General features: G+C 39.0%; 1 protein-coding gene across 3 annotated transcripts in view; it reads left to right on the top strand.

Moving 5' to 3' along the window:
• The window catches only part of CERS6 (ceramide synthase 6), a 341889-nt gene that overhangs the window by 80795 nt on the left and 235519 nt on the right, over positions 1-25575 (top strand). For all 3 annotated transcript variants that reach the window (XM_081242625.1, XM_081242624.1, XM_081242626.1), the window contains exons 2-3: positions 7852-7957; positions 22357-22487. In XM_081242625.1, coding sequence (XP_081098751.1) covers positions 7852-7957; positions 22357-22487 — 237 coding nt within the window. The remainder of the gene's footprint in view (positions 1-7851; positions 7958-22356; positions 22488-25575) is intronic.

Raw genomic sequence — 25575 nt, 5'->3', positions numbered from 1 at the left:
GTGTATCTAAACATGCACCCACGTAGCTTTCAATATCCAATCTATACTGTTCTCATAAGTTTAAAGTTTGTAATACTTTCTGTGACTGTAACCATGGGCACACCCATAACTGGTGAACGTTGGAGCCTGTGGAGGTGCTGATGGTCAAGCAATGAATTGAATCAGCCAACCCCTGTTCATTTCTTTTTTCTTGGACGTTCACTTGTTCATACTTAGGTTTCTTTCCAGCACAGTCTGGGGTGGGACATATGTTATTTCTCATAATTGGGTTTAAGTATTTAATCTGTTATTAATTGGTTGTGATTAATTTCAGAGACCTTCTAAGTACTTTTATATTTATCAATATATTTGCCATTTCTGATGTTCTTCATTTTTTCCTGAGATCTAAGCTTCCCTCTGATTTTGCTTCCTTTCAGCCTAAAGAACTCTCTCTAGTATTATTGAAGTGGGGGTCTGGTGGCAGACAAATTCCCTTTGTTTTCCTGTTACCTTCATTCTTTGAAGAAAAATTTTGCTGGACATAGAATTTTGGGGTGACAACTTTTTTGGTTTTGATTTTGCTACCAGCACTTTAAAGGTGTTGTTTCACTGTCATTGAACCTCTGTGATGTCTGATAAGAAGTCCTTTTTCAAATTATTGTTCCCTGTGTATAATGTGCCATTTTGTCTGATGACTTTAAATATTTTCTCTTTATCTTTGGTTTTCTTCAGTTTGACTGTGATCTTGTCTAGATTTTCCTTTTTTTTGGAACTTATCTATTTTGGGGATTCTTGAGCTTCTTAAATCTGTATATTTATGTCTTTTATCAGACTTGGGAAGTTATAGACTATTATTTCTTTTTTCTTTTTTTTTTTTTAGATGTTGGGGGTAGGAGTTTATTAATTAATTTATTTATTTTTGCTGTGTTGGGTCTTCGTTTCTGTGCAAGGGCTTTCTCTAGTTGTGGCAAGTGGGGGCCACTCTTCTTCACAGTGCGCGGGCCTCTCACTATCGCAGCCTCTCTTATTGCAGAGCACAGGCTCCAGATGCGCAGGCTCAGCAGTTGTGGCTCACGGGCCTAGTTGCTCCGTGGCATGTGGGATCCTCCCAGCCCAGTGCTCGAACCCGTGTCCCCTGCATTAGCAGGCAGATTCTCAACCACTGCGCCACCAGGAAATCCCCCTTTCTTTCTATTGCTAATATTTTCTTCTTCTTCCCCAGTCTGCCTCCTTTTTTCCTGGAACTCCAATTACCCATATGTTAGCCTTTTTGAAATTGTTCCACAGTGTGTGTTTCTTTATTTTGTCATTTTTTTCTTTCTCTTTCTCAGATTGCATTATTTCCATTGCCCTATCTTCAGGTTCACTGAATGTCTTTGCATGTCTTTACCCCTAAAATTGGGCTATATTTTCCTTGCTCTCTGTCAACATATTAGATTGTATCCTGGACATTGTGAGAGTTATGTTGTAGAGATTCTGGATTTTTTTACATTGCTCTGAAGAGTGTTGAGATGTCTTGTGTTAACAAGCAATTTACTCAGTTAGATTCAAATTGTAGCCTGTCAGGCCTGCAGTGGACCATGGCTTCAATCTCCATTCAGTTCTTTAAACCTCAGCTCCTACCTGCTTTCAGTTTACCTTGTACATATGTGGTTTGGAGTCAGCCAGAACTTCATTTATATGTAGAATTAGAGGTTGGCTTTTTTCTTTTGTGGTTCTCTAGCCACTCTCTGATTTCCCCAGGCTCCTTTCCTGGTCCCTGCAGCTAGACAAGAGAGTGTGTTTTCCTGTCAAACTTTATCTGCTGCTGTGATTGATCTCAGAGTCGAGCTGCAAACTAAATATATAAATAAGTAAACGAGAGCTTGTTCTCTGCTGGTTTCCTGCTCCAGCTTTTTACTCCCCTCCAAAGTCTACTTGCTTTTATTCCATCTCCAGAGCCCTCAAGTAGTTTGGTTTTGTTTTTAGGGGCTTGGCCTGTTTTGCAGAGTTTTTAAGGATGAAAAATCGATTTATTGGGAGCTCACTTCTCCATGTCAAAAACAGAATGCTTCTTTTAAGTATTTTTTAATCAAAATCTTTCCTGAGATAGCGGGAGATTCACATGCAGTTGTAAGAAAGAATACACTGAGAGCTCATGCTCCCTTCCCTACTTTCCCCCAATGGTAACCTTTTGTAAAACTATAGTATGACATCACTAGCAGGATATTGACATTGATACAATCTGTTAAGCTTACACAGATTTCCCCAGTTGTACATTGTGTGTGTGTGATTTAATTCTGTACAGTTTTTATCACATGTGTAGGTCTGTGTGTCCACCACCACAGCCATCCAACTACTTTGACAAGTGTAGGAAATGCTAGAGTCAGGAAGGACTAAGTCTCTGGCCATGCTCCCCACTGAAGATGATTACATAGTATTAAGTGATTAGAACTGACGTGTACCCTGTAAACAAAATTTTTTTTTGATTACTCTCTTTTTCCATAGTGTAAAGGTGTTTGAGTGCAAGAATCACTTCGTGTTTTGTGTATACCTTTAAGCACACCACAGCCCAGAGCTTACCTTGGTGCTCTGTGTAGAGACATTCAATTCATGTTTATAATACAAATACATGGTGTTAAATAGAACTAAAAGGTAGGAATGTCTTAGGTGTTTTCTCTGCTTTTACATTGAGACTAGTATTTTTCAAAGCTTACATCCTTATTATATTTACTTTCAAATATGTTATAGTACATGAAAGTACTTCATAGATGTTTGGTCTTTTGAAGAACGTGTTGCTGCCTTTGATTAAAAAAGTAATTAGGTGAACATTTCCTGGTAGAGGCAATCATCAAAGTTCAAAAGTACATATTCCCTTTCAACTATTATATTTGTAGGTACTCTACCCCACCCTCTGTCTATCTCATTCTGTTTCTCTCTCTCCTACGACAGCCCTTGTGAAAGACAGTTTTTGTGACTTTACTTCTGTTAGAGCTAGCACTGGAGAAAAAAAAAAATCCAGCGTTCCTCTAATGGACTATGACAGTAGGTGTTAAAATTACAGTAGTTTTGTCATGAGTTTTATTTGGTGTCTAATATGCTCTCTTTTAAAAAAAAATGCCAGCAGTGATACACAAATTCTTTGGAGAATAAACAAATAAAATTTTTATTTTCATATAATCTTATATAAGATATATATCATATATTATGTATATATATCATATACTACTTTTAGGAAGATAAAAATTATATCTTCTTTCTTCTCTCATTTGGGATTTGAAATTAATGTTTTCTGCCTCTCTTGTGAAATATTTTTTTTATTAATTTGTATTGGAGTATGGTTGCTTTGCAATGTCGTGTTAGCCTCCACTGCACAACAGAATGAATCAGCCATCCTCACACAGATATCCCTTCCCTTTTGTACTTCCCTCCCATTTAGGTTACCACAGTGCATTAGGTAGAGTTCCCTGTGCTGTACAGTATGAAGTTTTTTAAATCTTGGAAATTAAGTGTTTGGCTGTCTGTGCTAGATAAGTTGAAAAGAGAATGCCTAGTGAGAGGTTGGTAGGGCTGCTATGACATTATAGGGACAATGGAAATTATAGAAACAGCTTCCTGAGTTTGAGTGGTCAGTCTCCTACCCTCTGAGTCCCAAATGAGGACCCTGAGTAGATGTGGGTATTTAAGGGTGTTAAAATGCACAACCCCTATGAGAAAGAAGAGGACGGGTACCTGCCATTGTATTTTAGCTGATTTGTTCATTCATTCATTAAGTATTCATTGAGTGCCCACAGTATGCCAGGCATTTCATAAAAATATTCTGTGGCATAGTAACTTCTTTCAAAGAATTGAAGTGGTTTGATTTATTGTACATACCCATCATGGACCATTTAAACTGTAGAAATCTTCAACCTGTACATTGAGTTAAATTCTGTTAAATTTGTCTGTCACTCCTCACACCCCACCCCACTCCTCAAATCCTCAGAAGTGGGGACTTAGCTTGGCCAGTACATTCAGATGGGGAGCTGATGATAACATTGACCTTCCTGGGAAAGAAGTATCCTGTCCCCTGTTTCCCTTGCCCTGGAGGCAGAGGATACTTGCCTCTCTGACCCTCTCTGCAAAGTGCGGGTGGTGATAATCCTGCCTTATCTGGTTGAGGGAGAGTAAATGGGTTTGTGTGTTAGGGTCCCCTGGAGATGGGAAGTGTCATTAAGGTCATTCCAGCCTCCATGAAAGAGACCACACACACAGGGAAGAGGGACACACATATACATAGCAACTCTTCCTGTGATAAGTGTGGGCACACCACCCTATAGGGTCATGGAGATTGATGGGAGAGCTGGGGAGGTTTGGGTCCTGAGAGAAGGCCAGGTGTGGATGGACTCAGAACCTGAAGGCATTGCTGGTGTGGACTCAGTGTGGACTTATGCCAGGTCTGAGGCTTGATGATGGGGCTTGCTACAATTTATTGCCCAAATGGGGAACATTTAAATTATTGTGGCAGAATAGCAAGCAGGGATGCTTTTGTCAGTAAAGGTGGTACCATTAATAATGATGCTGGGACAAGCAGGCTGTGAGGGTAAACTGAGGTAAGTGGTTTACTCTACCTGATGACCCTTGTGTTTTTCAGTTTCCTGTCTTGGTTTCTGGTCTCTTCTTTTTCGCTTGGTACTTTCAGAGCTTGTTGAAGGTGCATGGCTTGACACAACATAGCTGAAGCTTAGTGTGTTGCTGGACCCAGAGAGTCACGGTGTGTAAATGCTGTGGTGTGAAACCATACACATGGCTCCCATCAAAGATTTTAGACAAAGAGACCATGTAACATGGTGTTTTAACATATACATGTGTTTGTATATACACACAACTTATGTACCTATGTAATTATTATAATTTTTTACATGAGGACATTGGACACAGAGAGATTAATTTCTGAAGCTAAGGCTCTGTAGCCAGACAGTAGCAGAGGTAATTCCCACCTATCCTTTAGACACTGCTTAAAAAATATGTTTACAGAGCATCATATATATTTGATAATTTTGATTATCAAAACTTCATAAGCTTGATGACCAAGGGGTATGCCTTCTTCAAGATGCTGTTGTTATTAGTGCTGGAAATTTAGAGAAGAGTTTCAAAAAAGTGGTTTGAAGTTTAAAAGAGGAGGAGTGAGGTGTAAAACCTTATATTGTATAACATACTAAAAGAACCTTTTTGAATGCTTTTGTATGTTACTGGGAGATGATAGCAAAGGTGAGGAAGTTGTTTTGAAGAGATTCTGTTGAGTGAATTTCTTGACTCTCCTAGCGTCTGACCGTGCATTGTTGTGGGACACAGAGAGATGGTCTGTTAACTTGTCAACAGTACTCACAACAATGACAGCAACAGTGAAAACACATTTACAGAAGATAGCCAGTTGATCAGATTTCTTGACCCTGTCCTGCGTATGCCTGGCATTGTCATGGCATATTCAGAGATGATGTGATCAGCCTTTGCATTTAGACTCTTCGCTCTTTAGAAGAAGAAAGCAGACCATGTACTAGAACAGGAGGTTGTTACAAGGATGATGATGCCAAATTCCAAAAGGGAATTTGAATACAGTGTTTCAGAAGTTATGGGAATTGGGAAGATGAGGGAGGGCTGGGGAGAAATCCAACAGGGAAAAGTAGAAGGCAACCATTGCAGGTGTTGATTTTGGCTTTTATACCAAGCTAATTTTGCTATTTTACCTTTTTAAAAAAACTTTTGCTGATCTCATGTCTTTTCACACCCCACATTATACCTTATGATGAAGAGGCAGATAACCATGAAGCAGGCAACTTTGTCAAGGGAACAAGTTCTGGACAGTCTTCTGGTCATTGCCCATCAAACTTTATTTCTTTCCACTAGCTACGTCCATAGCTCCACGATTACTGTTCATAGTGAAGACCCAAAGTTATTTAAAAAAATACTACACTTCTCTTTAAGAAGGTAGGGGCATAGGTAACATGTTTTAGAAAATTTTATGTTACAAAGAACGGAGAATGCAAAAGTTTAGGAAAATTCCAGTTTCTAGATTTACATACTAGGAAAGGGTGGTTATTCTTCCTAACTTCGTCCCAGAGAGCCCAGTGAAACAGGATTTATATTGCATTTTTGTGTGTATCTTTCCTGGTTTAGGCTTGCACGTATAGTACTCCATTTTCCTGTTGGAATACATTTTTTTATTTTTGTCTTTTTATTTTTTTATTTTTTTACGCGGGCCTCTCACTGTTGTGGCCTCTCCCACTGCAGAGCACAGGCTCCAGACACGCAGGTTCTGGACGCGCAGGCTCAGCGGCCATGGCTCATGGACCCAGCCGCTCTGCGGCATGTGGGATCTTCCCGGACCGGGGCACGAACCCGTGTCCCCTGCATCGGCAGGCGGACTCCCAACCATTGTGCCACCAGGGAAGCCCTGGAATACATTTTTTTTTTTTTTGTCTTTTACTTGAAATAGGACCCAGTGGGATATTATGTGTTACCACGTATGTAAACATCATTAGTCCCCCTTAAAAAAAATTCCTCCCTTGTCTACTGTTCTTTAACTCATTCATTATTATTAAAGAAGCTTCATCTAAGATTTACTCATGATCTGTTTTGTATATATGTATTTTTAATATATTTGTTTTTATTTATTTATTTTTGGCTGCGTTGGGCCTTTGTTGCTATGTGTGGGCTTTCTCTAGTTGCGGCGAGCGGGGGCTACTCTTCGTTGTGGTGTGTGGGCTTCTCATTGCGGTGGCTTCTCTTGTTGCGGACCATGGGCTCTAGGTGCGCGGGCTTCAGTAGATGTGGCGCATGTGCTTAGTTGCTCCATGGCATGTGGGATCTTCCCGGACCAGAGCTTGAACTCGTGTCCCCTGCATTGGCAGGCGGATTCTTAACCACTGCACCACTGGGGAAGCCCCTGTTTTGTATATTTATCAGTTGCTTTTGGCCAACATTAAATTAATTTGGATCATACTTTCATATGTTATTATATTATTTGTATTTATAGAAAAAGTTAAATGTCACTACTAGAAAGGAACATGTATCGCACCTTATTTCTGGACCATTTAGTCTAAAACAACTCTAATGCTTTTCTTTTTAAAAAAGTTTTAGAAACATCCTCATACTTTTGGGGCCCCATGCCCTCTGCCTGCATTCCTCCCATGCCTCGTTCATACATCAAACACGGCCAGAAACGCAGCTGAGTCTTCCTGTTGTTCTTGACATAATCATTAGCTTACAATAAAAACGGTGTAGCTGATGCTTATAATCATTTCAGACTTTTCAGCTTGGCTGGGACATCATGCTGTTTGACACCTTTTATGATTGTTTATGAGAAAGAAGCAAATAAGCATAGAGAATTTTAAGACGTCCTAAGGAATTGGGGCTGAACATAGCACACTTTGATCATAGAGACAAAAATGGCGAATTTTTGGACTAGGGTTGATCAAAAGCATACTTTCTGTATGTATAATCAGATGGTTAGTAAACACTTTCTCATAGAAAAAATATAACATGACTTGTTAGTAAGAAGAATATAAATTGTCATTTCAAAATCATGGTTTTTTGGTTTATGTATCTCACGCAGATTTATATTTGTCATTTGATAGTCTTTCTATCTGTTCAGTCTCAGAACTTGAGTATCAGGAGGTTTCAATATTTTAAAAGGATTTCTTTTTTTACTGTTACTGCTGGGAGATTAAAGGAGGAAAAAAAAAGTTAAATCTGCTTTAAAGGTACTGACATATGAATGTTGACAATGTCTACCCATAAAATCCTATCAACACTTTACTGGGACAGTTGAGTAATGTTTAACTGATGACATTAAGAACATCTATAGAGAGAATAACTTGTGTCTTTTCTTTTCTTTTTTTTTTTTTTTTTTAGATTTGTAGCCAAACCATGTGCCATAGCCCTCAACATTCAGGCCAATGGACCACAAATTGCCCAGCCAAATGCCATTCTGGAAAAGGTTTTTACTGCAATTACAAAGGTATGATTGTCCTTTTCTGGGATATGAATTGTCATGACCACTGTTCTCAATCTGAAATCATTCAGTTCCTTCTCTCTTGGGTTTGAGAACTAACATTTGACTAGCCTCATGTGTGAAAGTGTCCTCTCGGAAAGCACACAGGCATTGTGACTAGACCAAAAAGCATAGAAGCCAAAATACACGTGGGTGTGTTTGAGACCTGATTGTTGACTCCCAAGGTGATGTGAGAAGCTTGTCTGTGAAGCACAGTCTAGATTAGATGGTGGTTGGTCTAATTCTGTGCCTCTTAATCTCACACGACATGAAGCAGTATGTATGAATAACAGTTGGATGGGACTTTGGGGAGAGCTGAGGAATATAATTAATGTATTGTGAGAAAAAGCGCCTGTTTGCTTATAACATAGTCCATATGTTCTAGCAGTTGTGATATACAGGCAGGTGAACAAAAGGGAATAATGGAAGGAGAGAAGAGCTTCAATATGAAGACATGAGGAGCAAGGGTCAGGAGAATTATAAAGTACAGATTCATTGTAAAGAAAACGGGAGGGGAGATGATCGCTCCGGTGAGAGTTAAAGTCCAAACCAGGAGTGGGAAGAGGAGGCAGGGAGAAGCTTGAGGGAAAGATTGCCATCCACTGCCAGCTGGTATTTCCTTAAGAACAAAAGGGGGAGGAGGACAGAAGTCAGAAACCCTCAAGCTAAGGCCATAAAAAATTAAGCAAATCACAGCATCCAAAAAGCTGATTCTTACTCATATCTCTCTCTTGTCTGACTCTTTCGTGAACAAGAAAGAAGAAAAGGAGCATAACAGTCTATGAGAAGTATCATGTGTTTGTATATGAAATAGTTCCTTTTCCCACTTTCATTTTTCTGGGAGAATTACTCAGGCTTCTAAGATGTGATTTGGCCATGTTAAGCAAATTTTATTCCATTTTTGGTATTTGTATTGCTAACATTTTGGCCATGTTAAGCAAATTTTATTCCGTTTTTGGTATTTGTATTGCTAACATTTGTATTGCTTCTCTCTTGTCTTAAAACTATTAATTCAAATATTCAAACATGTTTGTTTATTTTATGGTCTTCACTTCTGCCAGGATTCTCTAGAGTTTCCCCGTCTGTTCTTTTAAAAATTGTATTTTTCCTGGAAAAGTAGAAGAAAGCACCTGTTGTTCTTAACATCTCTGATAGGAAGAAGAGTAGAATAAATGGAATTTTAGGAAAAAGAGTAGAATAAATGGAATTTTAGTTTTGTGGGATGATTTTATTTATTTTAATTTTTATTTTTTGGGGGGGTTATAACATCTTTTTTTAAATATCTTTATTGGAGTATAATTGCCTTACAATGGCGTGTTAGTTTCTTCTTTATAACAAAGTGAATCAGTTATACATATACATATGTTCCCATATCTCTTCCCTCTTGAGTCTCCCTCCCTCCCACCCTCCCTATCCCACCCCTCTAGGTGGTCACAAAGCACCTAGCTGATCTCCCTGTGCTATGCGGCTGCTTCCCACTAGCTATCTATTTTACGTTTGGTAGTGTATATATGTCCATGCCACTCTCTCACTTTGTCCCAGCTTACCCTTCCGCCTCCCCATATCCTCAAGTCCATTCACTAGTATGTCTGTGTCTTTATTTCCGTCTTGCTCCTAGGTTCTTCATGACCTTTTTTTCTTAGATTCCATATATATGTGTTAGCATACGGTATTTGATTTTCTCTTTCTGACTTACTTCACTCTGTATGACAGACTCTAGGTCCATCCACCTCACTACAAATAACTCAATTTTGTTTCTTTTTATGGCGGAGTAATAGTCCATTGTATATATGTGCCACATCTTCTTTAACCATTCATCTGTCGATGGACACTTAGGTTGATTCCATGTCCTGGCTATTGTAAATAGAGCTGCAATGAACATTTTGGTACATGACTCTTTTTGAATTATGGTTTTCTCAGGGTATATGCCCAGCAGTGGGATTGCTGGGTCGTATGGTAGTTCTATTTTTAGTTTTTTTAAGGAACCTCCATACTGTTCTCCATAGTGGCTGTATCCATTTACATTCCCACCAACAGTGTAAGAGGGTTCCCTTTTCTCCACACCCTCCCCAGCATTTATTGTTTGTAGATTTTTTGACAATGGCCATTCTGACTGGTGTGAGATGATATCTCATTGTAGTAGTTTTGATTTGCATTTCTCTAATGATTAATGATGTTGAGCATCCTTTCATGTGTTTGTTGGCAGTCTGTATATCTTCTTTGGAGAAATGTCTATTTAGGTCTTCAGCCCATTTTTGGATTGGGTTTTTTGTTTTTTTGATATTGAGCTGCATGAGCTGCTTGTAAATTTTGGAGATGAATCCTTTGTCAGTTGCTATATTTGCAAATATTGTCTCCCATTCTGAGGGTTGTCTTTTCATCTTGTTTATGGTTTCCTTTGCTGTGCAAAAGCTTTTAAGTTTCATTAGGTCCCATTTGTTTATTTTTGTTTTTATTTCCATTTTTCTAGGAGGTGGGTCAAAAAGGATATTGCTGTGATTTATGTCATAGAGTGTTCTGCCTATGTTTTCCTCTAAGAGTTTGATAGTGTCTGGCCTTACATTTAGGTCTTTAATCCATTTTGAGTTTATTTTTGTGTATGGTGTTAGGGAGTGTTCTAATTTCATACTTTTTTTTTTTTTTTTTTTTTTATTTATTTTTATTTTTGGTGTGTGGTATGCGGGCCTCTCACTGTTGTGGCCTCTCCCGTTGCGGAGCACAGGCTCCGGATGCGCAGGCCCAGCGGCCATGGCTCACGGGCCCAGCCGCTCCGCGGCATATGGGATCCTCCCAGACCGGGGCATGAACCCGTATCCCCTGCATCGGCAGGCGGACTCTCAACCACTGCGCCACCAGGGAGGCCCTAATTTCATACTTTTATATGTACCTGTCCAGTTTTTCCAGCACCACTTATTGAAGAGGCTGTCTTTTCTCCACTGTATATTCTTGCCTCCTTTATCAAAGATAAGGTGACCATATGTGCGTGGGTTTATCTCTGCGTTTTCTATCCTGTTCCATTGATCTATCTTTCTGTTTTTGTGCCAGTACCATACTGTCTTGATTACTGTAGCTTTGTAGTATAGTCTGAAGTCAGGGAGCCTGATTCCTCCAGCTCCATTTTTCATTCTCAAGATTGCTTTTGCTATTCGGGGTCTTTTGTGTTTCCATACAAATTGTGAAATTTTTTGTTCTAGTTCTGTGAAAAATGCCATTGGTAGTTTGATAAGGATTGCATTGAATCTGTAGATTGCTTTGGATAGTAGAGTCATTTTCACAATGTTGATTCTTCCAATCCAAGAACATGGTATATCTCTCCATCTGTTTGTATCATCTTTAATTTCTTTCATAAGTGTCTTATAATTTTCTGCATACAGGTCTTTTGTCTCCTTAGGTAGGTTTATTCCTAGATGTGGGATGATTTTAGATTGCCAGTTTCTAACCTGAAGGGGCTCATGTTCTATAGTGTTTAAAGGAAGAAAATGTTAGGAAGAAACTTGCATTTTTATTTAATATATCAGTTTACTGCAGCAAACACCTTTTTTCCCCTCTAAAAAAGCAGACGTGTAGGGAGTTACAAGGTTCATTTTTTTTAATGTGATGACAACATATTTGTATTTACCTTGTGAACTACTCTAAATGCATGAAAAATGAAATTTCTACCCAAATATGTACCTCCCTTTAGAAATCCTGCAGTGGACATTTTATTTCCCTTGCTTTATGTTTATTATGGTTACTGGGGAAATTTTCTTTATAAAGGTAATGAAAGGATTTTGCAGGCAGGTTGACTGCTCTGGAGGATATTTGCTTCTAGCTATTTTTTTTTTTTTTTTTTTTTTGCGGTACACGGACCTCTCACTGTTGTGGCCTCTCCCCTTGCGGAGCACAGGCTCCAGACACGCAGGATCAGAGGCCATGGCTCATGGGCCCAGCCGCTCCTCGGCATGTGGGATCTTCCCGGACCGGGGCACAAACCCGGTGTTTTAATGATCATACTCTCTTGGTTTCCAAGGTGATTCTTTTGGAAGTTTCTACATGATTAAAGGAGAAGCCTCAGGTTTTGAACATAAATGCAGCCAAAGTTGGAACTATTTTTCCTTGAATTCTTTGTAGTTCTCCAGTGTTAGTTGTGAGATGAAAAAGTAACAGATCAGTTGACCAGTATACAAGTAGCAGGATTTGGAGAGTTTGAACAGTGCTCGTCCAGCATTCTGGCCTTGACCATGGTTCCAGGTCACCTTGGAGAAGGGCGTGGTTATCATCTTTCAAGTGTGAAAACCATTAAAATCTACTCCTTACAGGACTGGCTGCATAATTTTTGGAGGCCAGTGCAGAACTAAAATGCAGGGCCCCTTGTTCAGAAAGCACAAAAAGGCGCCATTAAAGGCATAAAAATAGAAAGCTTTTTCCTTTCTTACAGTCTTTTTCTCTCTTGACCTGTCAAGATTTTTTTTTATTTGGTATTTAATGCCATGCCCCCTTAGGCATACTCAAGAAGCAAGGGCAGATCCTGAGAGGTACCCAGGAACCCCACCCTGTGATTTAGTGCACACACAGGTGACTAGCTGCTGGTAGTCGCCAGCAGCTAGTTGTCAGCTCCTGGGCTAACATGCCTGCCCTTCTCTGGCCGGGGGAGAAGTTGAGACAGGCCTCTCCCCTTTCCATGGGCCCACTGTCCGAACCCATGGTGGACAGGGGACCTCCCAGTGTATTGTAGTCTCTGCTCCAAGACACATTAGGTACCTGGGTTGGGGTAAGCAAGAGGCTAGTCGCCACTGAGTCATCCACCAAATGCACTGGGACACTGCCAACCCAGGGTGCAGGTGGCATCCCTATACCCCACACTGTGACACCGTGGGGTGTGCATATCTAATCCCATCCCTTTCCATGTTTGCACCCAGGGCAGTAGTAGTCACTAGGCAGGAGTGGGAAGGGGAAAGCTGGGGTCCCTGGGGAGCCGGGGACAGGGAAGTAAGTTACCCAGACTCATATGGGGGCAGTGCTGGGACTGTGTGTGAGCCAAGTCTCTGAGCCCCTGACACATGCTCCCCTATCCCATCGGACTTCATAAGCAAAACACCATTCCCATAACAGAATTATCAAGAATTTCAAGATGGCAACCAGAGAACTTTAAACCCCACATGCGAGCCCTTCTGAATCCGGATCCCTGTGTGAGTTCACTGGTCATGTGCCCCGACTGAGCAGTTCTCATCTGATAAATTTGAACTCCTTCATATTCTCCAGCAGTCTTTCCTTTTGAGGTAACATCTGCTTGTCTTTCTCACTCGTTTTTTTCCCTCTGTAAATCTAAAATTTTATAAATATTTCAGATAACTTACCTCTATTGCAAAATAGTTGAAAGCATTGATTTTTGAGTCAGACCTGAGCAGTATATTGCAGTGATCCCCAACTTTTTTGGCACTAGGGACCGGTTTCATGGAAGACTGGGAGTGGGGGGGATGGTTTGGGGATGATTCAAGCACATTACATTTATTGTACACTTTATTTCTATTATTATTACATTGTAATATATGATGAAGTAATTATACAACTCACCATAATGCAGAATCAGTGGGAGCCCTGAGCTTATTTTCACTTGCCACTCACTGATAGGGTTTTGATATGAGTCTGCAAGCAATTGATTTACTATGGTCTCTGTGCAGTCAAACCTCTCTGCTAATGATAAACTGTATTTGCAGCCACTCCCCAGCACTCGCATCACCGCCTCAGCTCGACCTCAGATCATCAAGCATTAGATTCTCATAAGGAGCACGCAACCTAGGTCCCTCGCATGCGCAGTTCACAGTGGGTTCGCGCTCCTATGAGACTCCAATGCTACTGCTGATCTGATAGGAGGAGGAACTCAGGCGGTAATGCAAGTGACGGGGAGTGGCTGTAAATACAGATGAAGCTTCACTCGCGCCTGCCGCTCACCTCCTGCTGTGTGGCCCAGTTCCTAGCAGGCCATGGACTGGTACTGGTCCATGGCCCAGGGGTTGCAGACCCCTGATATACTGGAACATTGTCTCTGCTGCTTCCTAGTGTTGTGGCCTTGGGCTGTAAGTCGATTAGTTAGTGAGGGAGCATTTATTTGGGCCAGGTGCTCCCATTCTTTAATTTACATTAGGAGTGCCTGAGAGGTAAATGTAGATTGCTGCATCCTATTTCTAGAGATCCTGATTCAGTAGACTTGTGATGGCCCCACGAACCGGAGATTATGAGTTGTCAGACTTACTTAAATGAATGGAATGACTGTTTCTCTTTAGAGTGAATTTTTTTTTTTTTTTTTTTTTTTTTTTTTGCGGTACGCGGGCCTCTCAGTGTTGTGGCCTCTCCCGTTGCAGAACACAGGCTCCGGACGCGCAGGCTCAGCGGCCATGGCTTACGGGCCTAGCTGCTCCGCAGCATGTGGGATCTTCCCGGACCGGGGCACGAACCCGTATCCCCTGCATCGGCAGGCGGACTCTCAACCACTGCACCACCAGGGAAGCCCTAGAGTGAATATTTTTGAGCTCACGTTTCTTAACTGGCTATATCCAGAGTTATCGGAATGAGATAGATATAAATCAATGAATCAATCAGTTTATCTATTGATTTATCTATCTATCTATCTTTTGGCCCATATATCTATAATCCCAACAGCCTCATTTTCTAATCAATCAAATCAGTTCTTGAGCCATTAAGGGAAAAAAATATATGTCAGCTATGAAACTAGGTTTCATGATCTAGAGAATTATGAGATTATCACATCATAATCTGCATTTGGTATATTATACTGTATTTTAAAAATTATATGCAGATTTCCTATAATTTGTTTTTCCTCATTCTCCTCTTATGCCTATTGCTTTTTATTTTTCTTTTCCATCCTTGTATGGGTTATGTTTATTAAAATTAACCTAGGTATTTCTGGTATAAAAATGTCTATGTAAGTCAGAATTATTCACTTTTTCCCTTGGAAATCTTAAGAAATGAAAAAAACTATGGAGAAAAATTATAAAACACAACAGTAAAAATATACACACACAAAAAAAGAAGGAAAATCTCACAAACTTTAATTTTAGCAAACTAAGAGATATATATCTCTAGATTTCAAAATATATATAAAAGCTAAACAAAAACAGTTGAGGTTGGACGGAAGCCAAGTAGGAGGAAGTGATGAGCATGAAGTGTGGATGGAGGGCCCTGTGGGGGTAGGTTTCGGGAAAGCCAGCAAAAATGACACCTCCTAATGGTGAGACCAAAGCTGTATCACTGTTTGCAACACTAGGTACAGGAACTGGTGAGCAAGGCTGGCAGATGCTCTCCCCGACTCAGTTTAATTCAGGGAAGTGGAAGAAGTGCACAGAAAACCTTGTGGATGGCACATTTTCCAGAGGCAGTGTACCTCGGAGGCAGCTAAACTACAAAAGCACCCTCCTTGGAGCTGGTTGAGACAATCCAACTCACTCAATGATGGGTAATAAAGAAGAAACACACAGCATCAAAGACAAGAAAAAGAATTTGAGCATCGCTTACTAACAAAAATTATCACTGGAAAAATGAGGCCTCAGGGCAACTGAAAGTTGAGATCAAATATTTTACCATAAATTAAAAAAAAAAACAATAACTCTGTAAGAAGGATCACAAAAAAAGAAATACAAGACCTACAGAAAAAAGCAGTTGGTCAACAGGAAGAGATGCAATGTTAGCTGGTTGGTTCAGGAAAAAAGTACTAAAGCTATCACAGAAATGAAGACAAATTTGGAAAGAACACAGGAAACACTAGACACTGCAGAAATCTCAGTGGGGAACATGGCAGATAGAAATAATAAAGCTGAAATAAATGAAATGAAAAAGAGCTAAAAATAATTAGATATATAGACCAAGCAGAGCTAGCATATGTATAATTGGAATCTCTTAAGAAAAAGCAAAGTAGAGTAAGTATTGAGAGAGATGTCAAGAAAAATTTCCTAAAATAAATGGAGATTTATATTAATATGTTAATAAAAATGTAGTAAAAGTTGACCTGAGAAGGTTCCTGCCAAGACTTATATTATTAAAAATAGGCTTGAAATATAAAGGAAATAATTCTTTGAGCAGTCAAGCAAAAAATTAAATCATTTATCTAGGAAAATATCAGCATGGCTTTAGTCTTCTCTGTAGCAATATTCTATAGGACAACATTTCCAATATTTTCAAGGAAAATGGGAACTAAGAATTTTATATTTAGGTAAATTGTTTTTGTAGTGTAAAGGCTAAAGACAAAAAGATTAGAACTTGCAAAAATTTGGAGGAATTGTTCCCATGAGTCCTTTTTTGAAGAAACTATTATAATCATTAATTTTAGCTGACCAAGAGATTACTGGGAATGTTGGCAAGTTTTGAATACATTTAAACTGTAGAACTAAGATAGAAAGAAATGTGATGATTAGGATGACAGAATAGAATGTAAGCATTATATACTCTCACAATGTAGAAATGATACAGGTAACAATAACTGAGCAGGAAAAGGGAAGGAAGGTGGGAGGTAGAATAAATTCACTAATTGCATAAGCTCTAGTAGCTGGGAGTCAAAGCTTATCAGTTTAAGCAGCCAAACTGACTAATAGAGGTAGGAGCATATTTAATAGTACAAGAGTAAACTCTAAGAGAGATAAAATTATTGACTAATAGTAGGTGGGAAAGGAAGAGGAAAAATGCTAGTTTTAAATATTGCTCATTTGGAATTTTTATTGACTGAAAACGAATAGAAGAGTATTATGATTGTATGGATAACCACTAGAATAAAAATTACCCACAAAAAACAAAGGAATATCAGCTATATTTGGTATGTTTAAATTAAAAAACATTAAATTATGAAAACAGAAAACATAATTGAAGTGAGGTAAGTATAAACAAATTTATAAATTATATCAATGCACGTAAATGGGTTTAACTCATCTAATAAAAAATAATTCAGATTTGGGTCACATAGCTTATAAGAGACCCCTTCAGATAAAGTAATTTACAGATATTAAAAATAAGAGTATGAGTAAAGGTATACAGGCAAATATAAATAATAAAGAAATTAGACCAAAAGGATTAAGTGAAATGAAGAATTGGCTTTTTATTGCCTAAGGATACAATTCACAATGAAGATAAAATGGTTATGAATATATATGCATTGAATACCAGCATATCCATATACTTATAAAAAAGAATGAAAGAAGAAATTATTTAATAGTAAGAAATTTTAATTTACCTCTCAGTCATGACAGGTCAAAATATAAAACAGAATATATAAAATATAAAACAATATAGCAGTTAATTCTAAGAAGCATAATTAATGAGGAAGATCTGACAGGTACATTTATTTTTTTTTAATTAAAAAAAATTTTTTAATAAATTTATTTTATTTATTTTTGGCTGTGTTGCGTGCGGGCTTTATCTAGATGTTGCGGTGAGCGGGGGCTACTCTTTGTTGTGGTGTGCAGGCTTCTTACTGCAGTGGCTTCTCTTGTTGCAGAGCACAGGCTCTAGGCGCACGGGCTTCAGTAGTTGAGGCACGCAGGCTCAGTAGTTGTGGCTTGTGGGCTCTAGAGCGCAGGCTCAGTGTGGTGCACGGGCTTAGTTGCTCCGTGGCATGTAGGATCTTCCCGGACCAGGGCTCCAACCCGTGTCCCCTGCATTGGCAGGCAGATTCTTCACCACTGCACCACCAGGGAAGCTCCTGACAGGTACATTTAGAACCCTGTATTCTGAATATAGAGACTATACTTTCTTTTCAAGTGCCTATTAAATATTTTTTAAATTGAGCTTTTCTTATATAAAAAATGGTAATACATTTTAAGAATAGGCACAGTTTACTAATATGAGAAATCAGAAAACAGACAGACTCTTGCTTTCTTAATCAACTTTTGTGTAAAAATAAAATTTCAGAATATTTAGAAAACAGTGATGAAAGCACTACTATGCTATGGTACTGTGCCAAGGTAGTGCTCAGATGAAAACTTATTTATATAAGTTTAACCACTTATATAAATATATATATATATTTAACCACTTACTTAAACATTGGAAAAACAACAACAAAATAAATGAAGGCAAACAGAAGGAAGAGATTAATAAAGATAAATGTAGAAATTGAGTTAGTAAAACTGTAGTATTGAAAATTAATCCAGAGGTAACTGTTTACTTTTTTTTTTAACAGAAAGTCAGCTAACCCAATCAAGAAAAAACAAAGCACAAGTTAACAACATAGCAATTAACAACATAATCAACAATCACATAAATTGAGGAAAATAAAAAGGATATATTACTATTAACATGGCAAATAAAATATAAACACTTGGATAAAATGAAAATTATTCAATGAAATATAATTTACCAACTACATATGTGTGTTATCACAAGAAAATTCTAACACTCTTAAAGAGCAGATAATCCCAATGCTATTTTAAACTATACCGAAGTATAGAAAATTAAGAAAATCATCCAGATTCTATTTTTATGTAATCTCAAAGTCTGATAAGTATCTCACTAAAAAATAAGACTAGAGACCAGTTGTGATTATTAATATTGATGAAAAGTCTGAAATAAAAAAATCACAAACTGAACTTTGCAGCATATTAAAAGAATTATTCATCACCACCAAGTATGACTTATTCTAGGAATGCAAGGCCTTCCCTGTATTCAATATTAAAAAAATCTATTTTTGTAATTCATCATGTTAATTGACATAAAGAAAAAAAGTAGATGATCACCTCCATGGATTCTGAAATCTAACATCATTTTGATTAAAATAAAACAATCTGGGCTTCCCTGGTGACGCAGTGGTTGAGAGTCTGCCTGCCGATTCAGGGGACACGGGTTCGTGCGCTGGTCCGGGAAGATCACACATGCCGCGGAGCAGCTGGGCCCGTGAGCCATAGCCACTGAGCCTGCGCGTCCGGGGCCACAGCAGTGAGAGGCCCGCGTATCACAAATAAATAAATAAATAAATAAATAATAAAATAAAACAATCTAACTAGGGATAGTTGGTTTCATTTACATGATAAATACACTTGTATATCAGCTCCAAATCTGGCCTCTTAATGAGAACATTGTGATATTCCTACTAAAGTCTGGAACAGATAAGGATGCTTATAAACACTGTTATACATTGTGCTAAGTTTTACATTTCATTAGCAAATAGATAAAAGAAGGAAAATAAAGGCATAAAAATTAGAAAGGAGGAGGTAAAGCTATTGCTATGTGACAATTTATTCATGCATTCAAGAGGTATTAATTAAGTCCCAACTATATTCTAGGTACTGGTGAAAAAAGATACAAAAAATTTCCTTTGTTTACAGAGCTTACATTCTAGTAATATCCTATTACATGAGTGTATACCTGGAAAATTAAGGGAATTAAGTGAAAAGCTACCATAAACATTACAAAATGTTAGCACAAGATTAGTTACCATACACACACACACGCACACACACAAAAAGCAGTTAGAAGATATAAGAAAATTTCTTAATTATAATAGAAACCAAAAAAGATGATATCCCTAGGAATCAATGTAACAAGGATGTGCAAGGTATGTGAGGAAAATTTTCAAACATTGTGAAGGACACAAAAGACAAATTCAGTTAAAGATATCAAGTCACCCTATGCTAGTATAAGAACTTGGTATAATCTCATTATAAATACTGACAGGTTTTCTTGTTTTCCCGTTTATTTTGAAACTAGACAAGCTAATTCTAAAGTTCATATAGAAAAATAAATAAGGATTTCTGAGTAACCTGACCATATGTACTGGCACATGAGCAATAGAATGGTGGGAGAATAGATTTGATTTCTCATGGAGAAAACATGAATGATGGTACTGGCCTATCTGGGTAGCCATTTGGAAAGAATTAAAATTAGATTCATACCTCCCACTGTATACCAGGATATATTCCAAATGTACTAAAGACTGAATGTAAGAATCAAAACTGTAAATGTATTAGAATCAAAGCTGTAAATGTAGGAGAATTTCTTGGACTTTCAGAGTAGGGAATGCTTTTCTACTTATGACCCCAAATACAGAAGCTATAACAGAAAAGGTTGATAAATTCAAACATGATTTAAAAAACTTCTGCAAGTAAAAAACACAAGCAAAATGCACCATAAGCTAATTCCAAAACTCAAGTGACACATCAGTACATACTGTGCAGTTTAGGGTACAGATATAGGCTTGATCACTCTAATAACTGAAGAACTTCTACAAATCAATAAACAAATTACTAGTAGATCAAGAAAAATATGGGCAGTAGATATGAAAAGACTGTTCTAAAGAGGAAATACAGATGGTTTTAAAACACAAGAAAATATCCTTCTTTCATAAAAAGAGGAAATCAAATTAAAGGTATACTGAGATACTACTTTTTATATATCAGGCTGGAAAAAAATTGAAAAATACAATAACATACTCTGTTGATGAGGCTTTGGGAAATGGGTACTCTTGCTTGTGAGAGTATGAATTGGTAAAATCATTGGTGACAGTAATTTTTCAATATCTAAAAATATTGCAAATGCATGGACCCTTTCATCTCCAACATTCACTTACAGGAATTTATCTCTCTATATATGTGTATAAAATAACCCATGACAAAGTTATTTATTGCAGCATTGTTTGTAGTAGTAGAAGTTCGGAAGCTACCTAAGTGCGCATTAATAGTGGAGTGGATAAGTAAATTATGGCATGTCCTTAATGGTTCTACAAAAGAAGGAGGACGTTCCCAATATTTTGATGTGGAAATGTTCCAAAATACATTGTAAAGTGAAAAACCCGAAGTCCAGAATAATAGAACCATTTGTGTGAAGGTGGTGGTGGGGAGACATAAGAACGCATATTCAAATTTGTTTATATTTGGTGAGATAACTTTGGAAAGAAATAGATTGAATAGCCTGTTACCTTGTAGGAAGGGGAGGGTAGGAACTGAGAGAACAGGAACAAAATGGAAGGTGAAATTGGGGATAATTTGTATTTTGTGAACCATGTGAACGCTTTACCTATTGAATAGACTTAGGAAATGAATGAAAATTAAAAATGAATTCCTTTAAGAAAATGGTATAGCCAAGGTATATTGTAGGCTGTGCATTTTCTCTCTCCCGTATTTTCTAATTGAGAGACACAGAAGGAGAGTGTAGACGGTGTCCTGACTTCTAAGAAAAACACCTCAAAGCACACGCCACACTGAAAGTCCGCAAATAACTTTTACAGACACAAGCTCAGCACATTTTATAACCTCGGTCATAACATTAAGGCCATTTGCTGTGTTTCCTGTGTGTCTGACACTCTGAATTTCTTGAGAGGCTTTAAAAAGGAGTCACATGTACATTCCGCCCTTATAACCTGACAGCTGGTTGGCCTGCCTTCCCTACCCCATTTTTGTTTCTGTCCTCTGATTATTAACATCTCCTTAATTGTAAAGCAAAGGTAGAATAAATAAAGGAGTAGAACTAAGTCCGTTTAGTTTTGTTGTACGGCAGGTCGCCCTCACGTAATTGTTGGCAGGATGCTCTCTAAGACCCCGAAGAGAGAGGAGAGACAGAACTAACATGTACTGAGATTTGCATACATTTTTACATTGCACCATTTAGGTGGATATATAACCTTCTTTTGAACAGGTAAGGAAACTGAGGCTCAGAGAATTCATTGGAACAAGGAGTTGAACCTACGTCTGTCATCTCCTAATGTTATAGAAATGAGAGCGAGAAACAGAGTAATGTCATCTTATGGCAAGCATAAATATTGGTAGTTTCTCTTTCTACTTTACCAAGTTTGCATCTTCAAGTAATGCGTAGTCATTGTAAAAAGTTTGATGGAGTTCTGGTCAAAAGGATGACCAAGAAAGGAATAGAAGAGGAATGTGTGAAGAAGCAAGGAGAGGGGAGACTGAAGAGAAAACATGTTTTGTAAGTGGAATTGGTACCTTAGTCTAAGGTGAGGTATTTGGGGATTATTCCATGCTTTTCTTCTGTCCTGCGTTATCCTGATATGTGATAATGGGTACAGCATTTTTTCATTAGAAAGTGCAATATTGGAATGATGTCTTTTTGCAAATTCACCTTCACCTAACTCCTTTCCTTGAAGGCTGGTGGAGCCAGCTGGCTGTTCCATCGAACCTTTGTTGCTGTAAGAAGTACCGGCATTAGAGTGAGATTCATATTTTTCAGTGTTGTTTCATAATGAGTAACTTCTCTTGTCCTAAGTGGTTGTTTACGTTCATGCTGCTGATGGAAGGCCTCGGTCCTCAGTGGTCAATATAGAAATCTCAGTAGCAGATAGAAAATACAGGAAAAACAAATATCTCCAATATAGACAAGGGCAGATCTGTTCATGGTGAAGATGAAAATGATTTTCCTGGTACCTTGTTTCATAGCATCCTGATGAAAAGAGATTGGAGGGCCTCTCCAAGCAGCTGGACTGGGATGTTCGCAGCATTCAACGCTGGTTCCGACAAAGACGCAACCAGGAGAAGCCAAGCACACTGAAGAGGTTCTGTGAGAGCATGTGAGTTGCTGTTTTTCTTTTTGAAAGAAAAACCTGCCTAACTTACTCATACCATCCCTGAGGTGAAAAATAACAGCTCAGAGCAGGCTCCAGCAGCCCCCCAAAAGCATGCCATCTGGTGGAAGAAAGTAGTCCATGAAAAACTAGGGGGTAGTAGTTTGTTGGAATTTGTGATTTCCACTTTGGATGCAGTAAATGAGGTTTGCTTCCTAATGGAGTTTCAACACAGCAGTCAGATTACAAGGGCCTACAGTGGTATTTTCAATCAGCCAGCTTTAACACATGCCATTACTTTTATAGTTTGCATTGTAATAGAGGGGGATTAGTCAAGATGTTCTTTCCACTGATAAAAGCTGAGATACTAGGATATATTGTCAGAGGGTCATGATGATGGCCTGTCTTCCTGGAGTTTTAAGAAATGGCTGTATTATATTCCTGGGTGAGTTTAATGAATCATTGCTTGAAGTGGGGGATGGAATGAAAGTCTCTTCCATTTCTGAAATGTGAACTTCATGGTGTGTAAATTATAAGTCAATAAAGCTGTTATAAATAATAAAAGACCCACAGAGAACTCTTGGAGCACAGAGATATTTTGAAATAGTGACGCTCTGTATGTATATATCTATAGGAAAGTTAGAGAAAGAAATGTTGAAGCATCGAGCGCATCCCCAACGAAGGGAAGATTCTGCTTTGAGACTTGTTGCTCCATTTGGTCTTGATCCTTTGAGATATGACTGTGCCTTTGTCTAATGGTTCTTTCCTTTGGGAGCTTTCTCCTGACACCTGGTCACTTAAACAACAATGCTGTCAGTGTAGCTCTTTCCATTTGGGGTTAAAGTTGCATTTTCAGGTTTAGCTTTCAATTATTCTGAAAAAGTATTTTAGCAATTGCAATCTAAAGCCTAGAGGGGAGCCTAATTTTATGGGAGAAACAAATGAGAGGCAGAATAATATCGTAAATCCTAGGGTTGGATAAATATGGGGAGCATAAACAGGGTCTTCAGGAGGTCAGAATATTTATAAAGCCTGGAAAAACAACCTAGCAGATAGAATCTGCATAAGCCCTTCCTATAATGAACTTAGTGGCAGTTAATAGAAGAAGGATTTATGCATCTGGGTTCCTGATCAAAAGCCGGAATTGTTTCCTGGCCTGGTTGTGCCACATATGCAAAGGGCCTGGGCTCCAATGCTGAGCTGTAGGTCTGAGCAGGTGAAGTAGCATCTAAGCACATGCCCGTGCGCTGAAACTCATGTTCCATCTTCCCCTCCTCCAACTAACTTCTTTGGTAACTCAGTGCTCTTCCTTTGCATACTGTACTGAGTTGACACCAGTTTCTAGGCCAGTATGCATAGGAGTCGGTCACCTGGATCTTGTTAAAATGCAGATTCTGATTCAGTTGGTCTGGTATAGCAGCTGAAATTGCATTTTTAACAAGTTCCCAGGTGATGCCACTGGTCCATTGACCACACTTTGAATAGTAAGGCTTGACACTGTACTGGTGTATGTGTCTTCTCCCTGAATTTAGCTGGTCTTCATGTGCATACCACAATCACCAGGATGGTCATAGTTAATACTTAGTTAAAACTATTTCTAATGATAGCTGGAGGCATGGTGGTGTGAAGGCACGGTGCAGGTGGGCAGTGTGTAAAGTATCGATTATGATTTTTTCCCTCAAGAAGCTTTATGTGAGATGTGACAGAATATCTGCATATGTGTAGATATTTTAGTTTTTTAATTCCATGATAGATTTAAAAAACTAAACGTCTATGTGTGCTGTACGGTTGGTATGGACAGGCAGTAGAGATTAAAGGAGAGAGATCAGCTGTGCGTTAGGGCACACAGCAGGGTTCCTGGGACTAGAGCTTGAGTCCATACCGGTGACCTTGAACTCTCTGTTTCAGAAGACTATGTTGATGAACTTTGTTTTTTTGGTTAATGAATTTATTTATTTATTTATTCATCTATTTATTTATTTTTGGCTGAGCTGGGTCTTTGTTGCTGGGCGCGGGCTTTCTCTAGTTGCGCCGAGCGGGGGCTACTCTTTGTTGCAGTGGGCGGGCTTCTCACTGCCATGGCTTCTCTTGTTGTGGAGCACGGGCTCTAGGCACGTGGGCTTCAATAGTTGTGGCACACGGGCTCAGTAGTTGTGGCTCACAGGCTCTAGAGTGCAGGCTCAGTAGTTGTGGCACACAGGCTTAGTTCCTCTGCGGCATGTGGGATCTTCCCGGACCAGGGCTCGAACCCGTGTCCCCTGCATTGGCAGGCGGATTCTTAACCACTGTGCCACCGGGGAAGCCCCACGAACTTTGTTTTGAAACTCTTTTCCTCCTTGGCTTCTGAGCTGCCACTAGGTTTTACTCTTGCCTTTCCGGGGACCTTTGTTTGCATTGTTTATTCTACATTTTCCCTGGGTCTTTAATGGGCTGCGTCTCCAGCTTAGCCCTTTGTTTTCCTGATCCTATCTTCCACCCTCTCACCAACTACTTCCAAAGCCATGTGTCCAGTGCAGAGGTTTCTTTTGAGCCATTGTTCTGCTGTCTCCCACAGGCAACTCTGATTTGCTTCTGCTCCTGACTTCCCTTTTTCTCCCATTTTTATGCCTCTCTTATGTTACAGCTGGAAACTCAACCCAATTTGCCACTGGCTTCCATTAGTTCTTTGTAAAGCCAACTGCTATGGCCCCGATCCTAATTGTTCTCCCAGGTCTCTTCGTTATCTCATCCTCATAGATATTTTATTTGCTACAAAAAAAATAATTTTCCTAAAATAATACTACTACTGTCTCCATGATCTGTTACTTTAAAACTTAATGATTTGGGGTTTCCGTGATTTGGGGTTTCCCTGGTTATGCAGTGGTTAAGAATCCGCCTGCCAGTGCAGGGGGCACAGGTTCGTTCCCTGGTCCGGGAAGATGCCACATGCCGTGGAGCGGCTAAGCCCACAACTAGTGCACCACAACTACTGAGCCTGCGCTCTAGAGCCCGTCAGCCACAACTACTGAGCCCGCGTGCCACAACTACTGAAGCCCGTGCGCCTAGAGCCTGTACTCCTCAACAAGAGAAGCCACCACAGGGAGAAGCCTGTGCA

This window comes from Mesoplodon bidens (genome assembly GCF_964165515.1).
Source record: "Mesoplodon bidens genome assembly, chromosome: 8".
Lineage (NCBI taxonomy): Eukaryota > Metazoa > Chordata > Mammalia > Artiodactyla > Ziphiidae > Mesoplodon > Mesoplodon bidens.
Note: the sequence above shows the minus strand (reverse complement) of the source record. Positions and strands in the feature narration are given on the sequence as shown.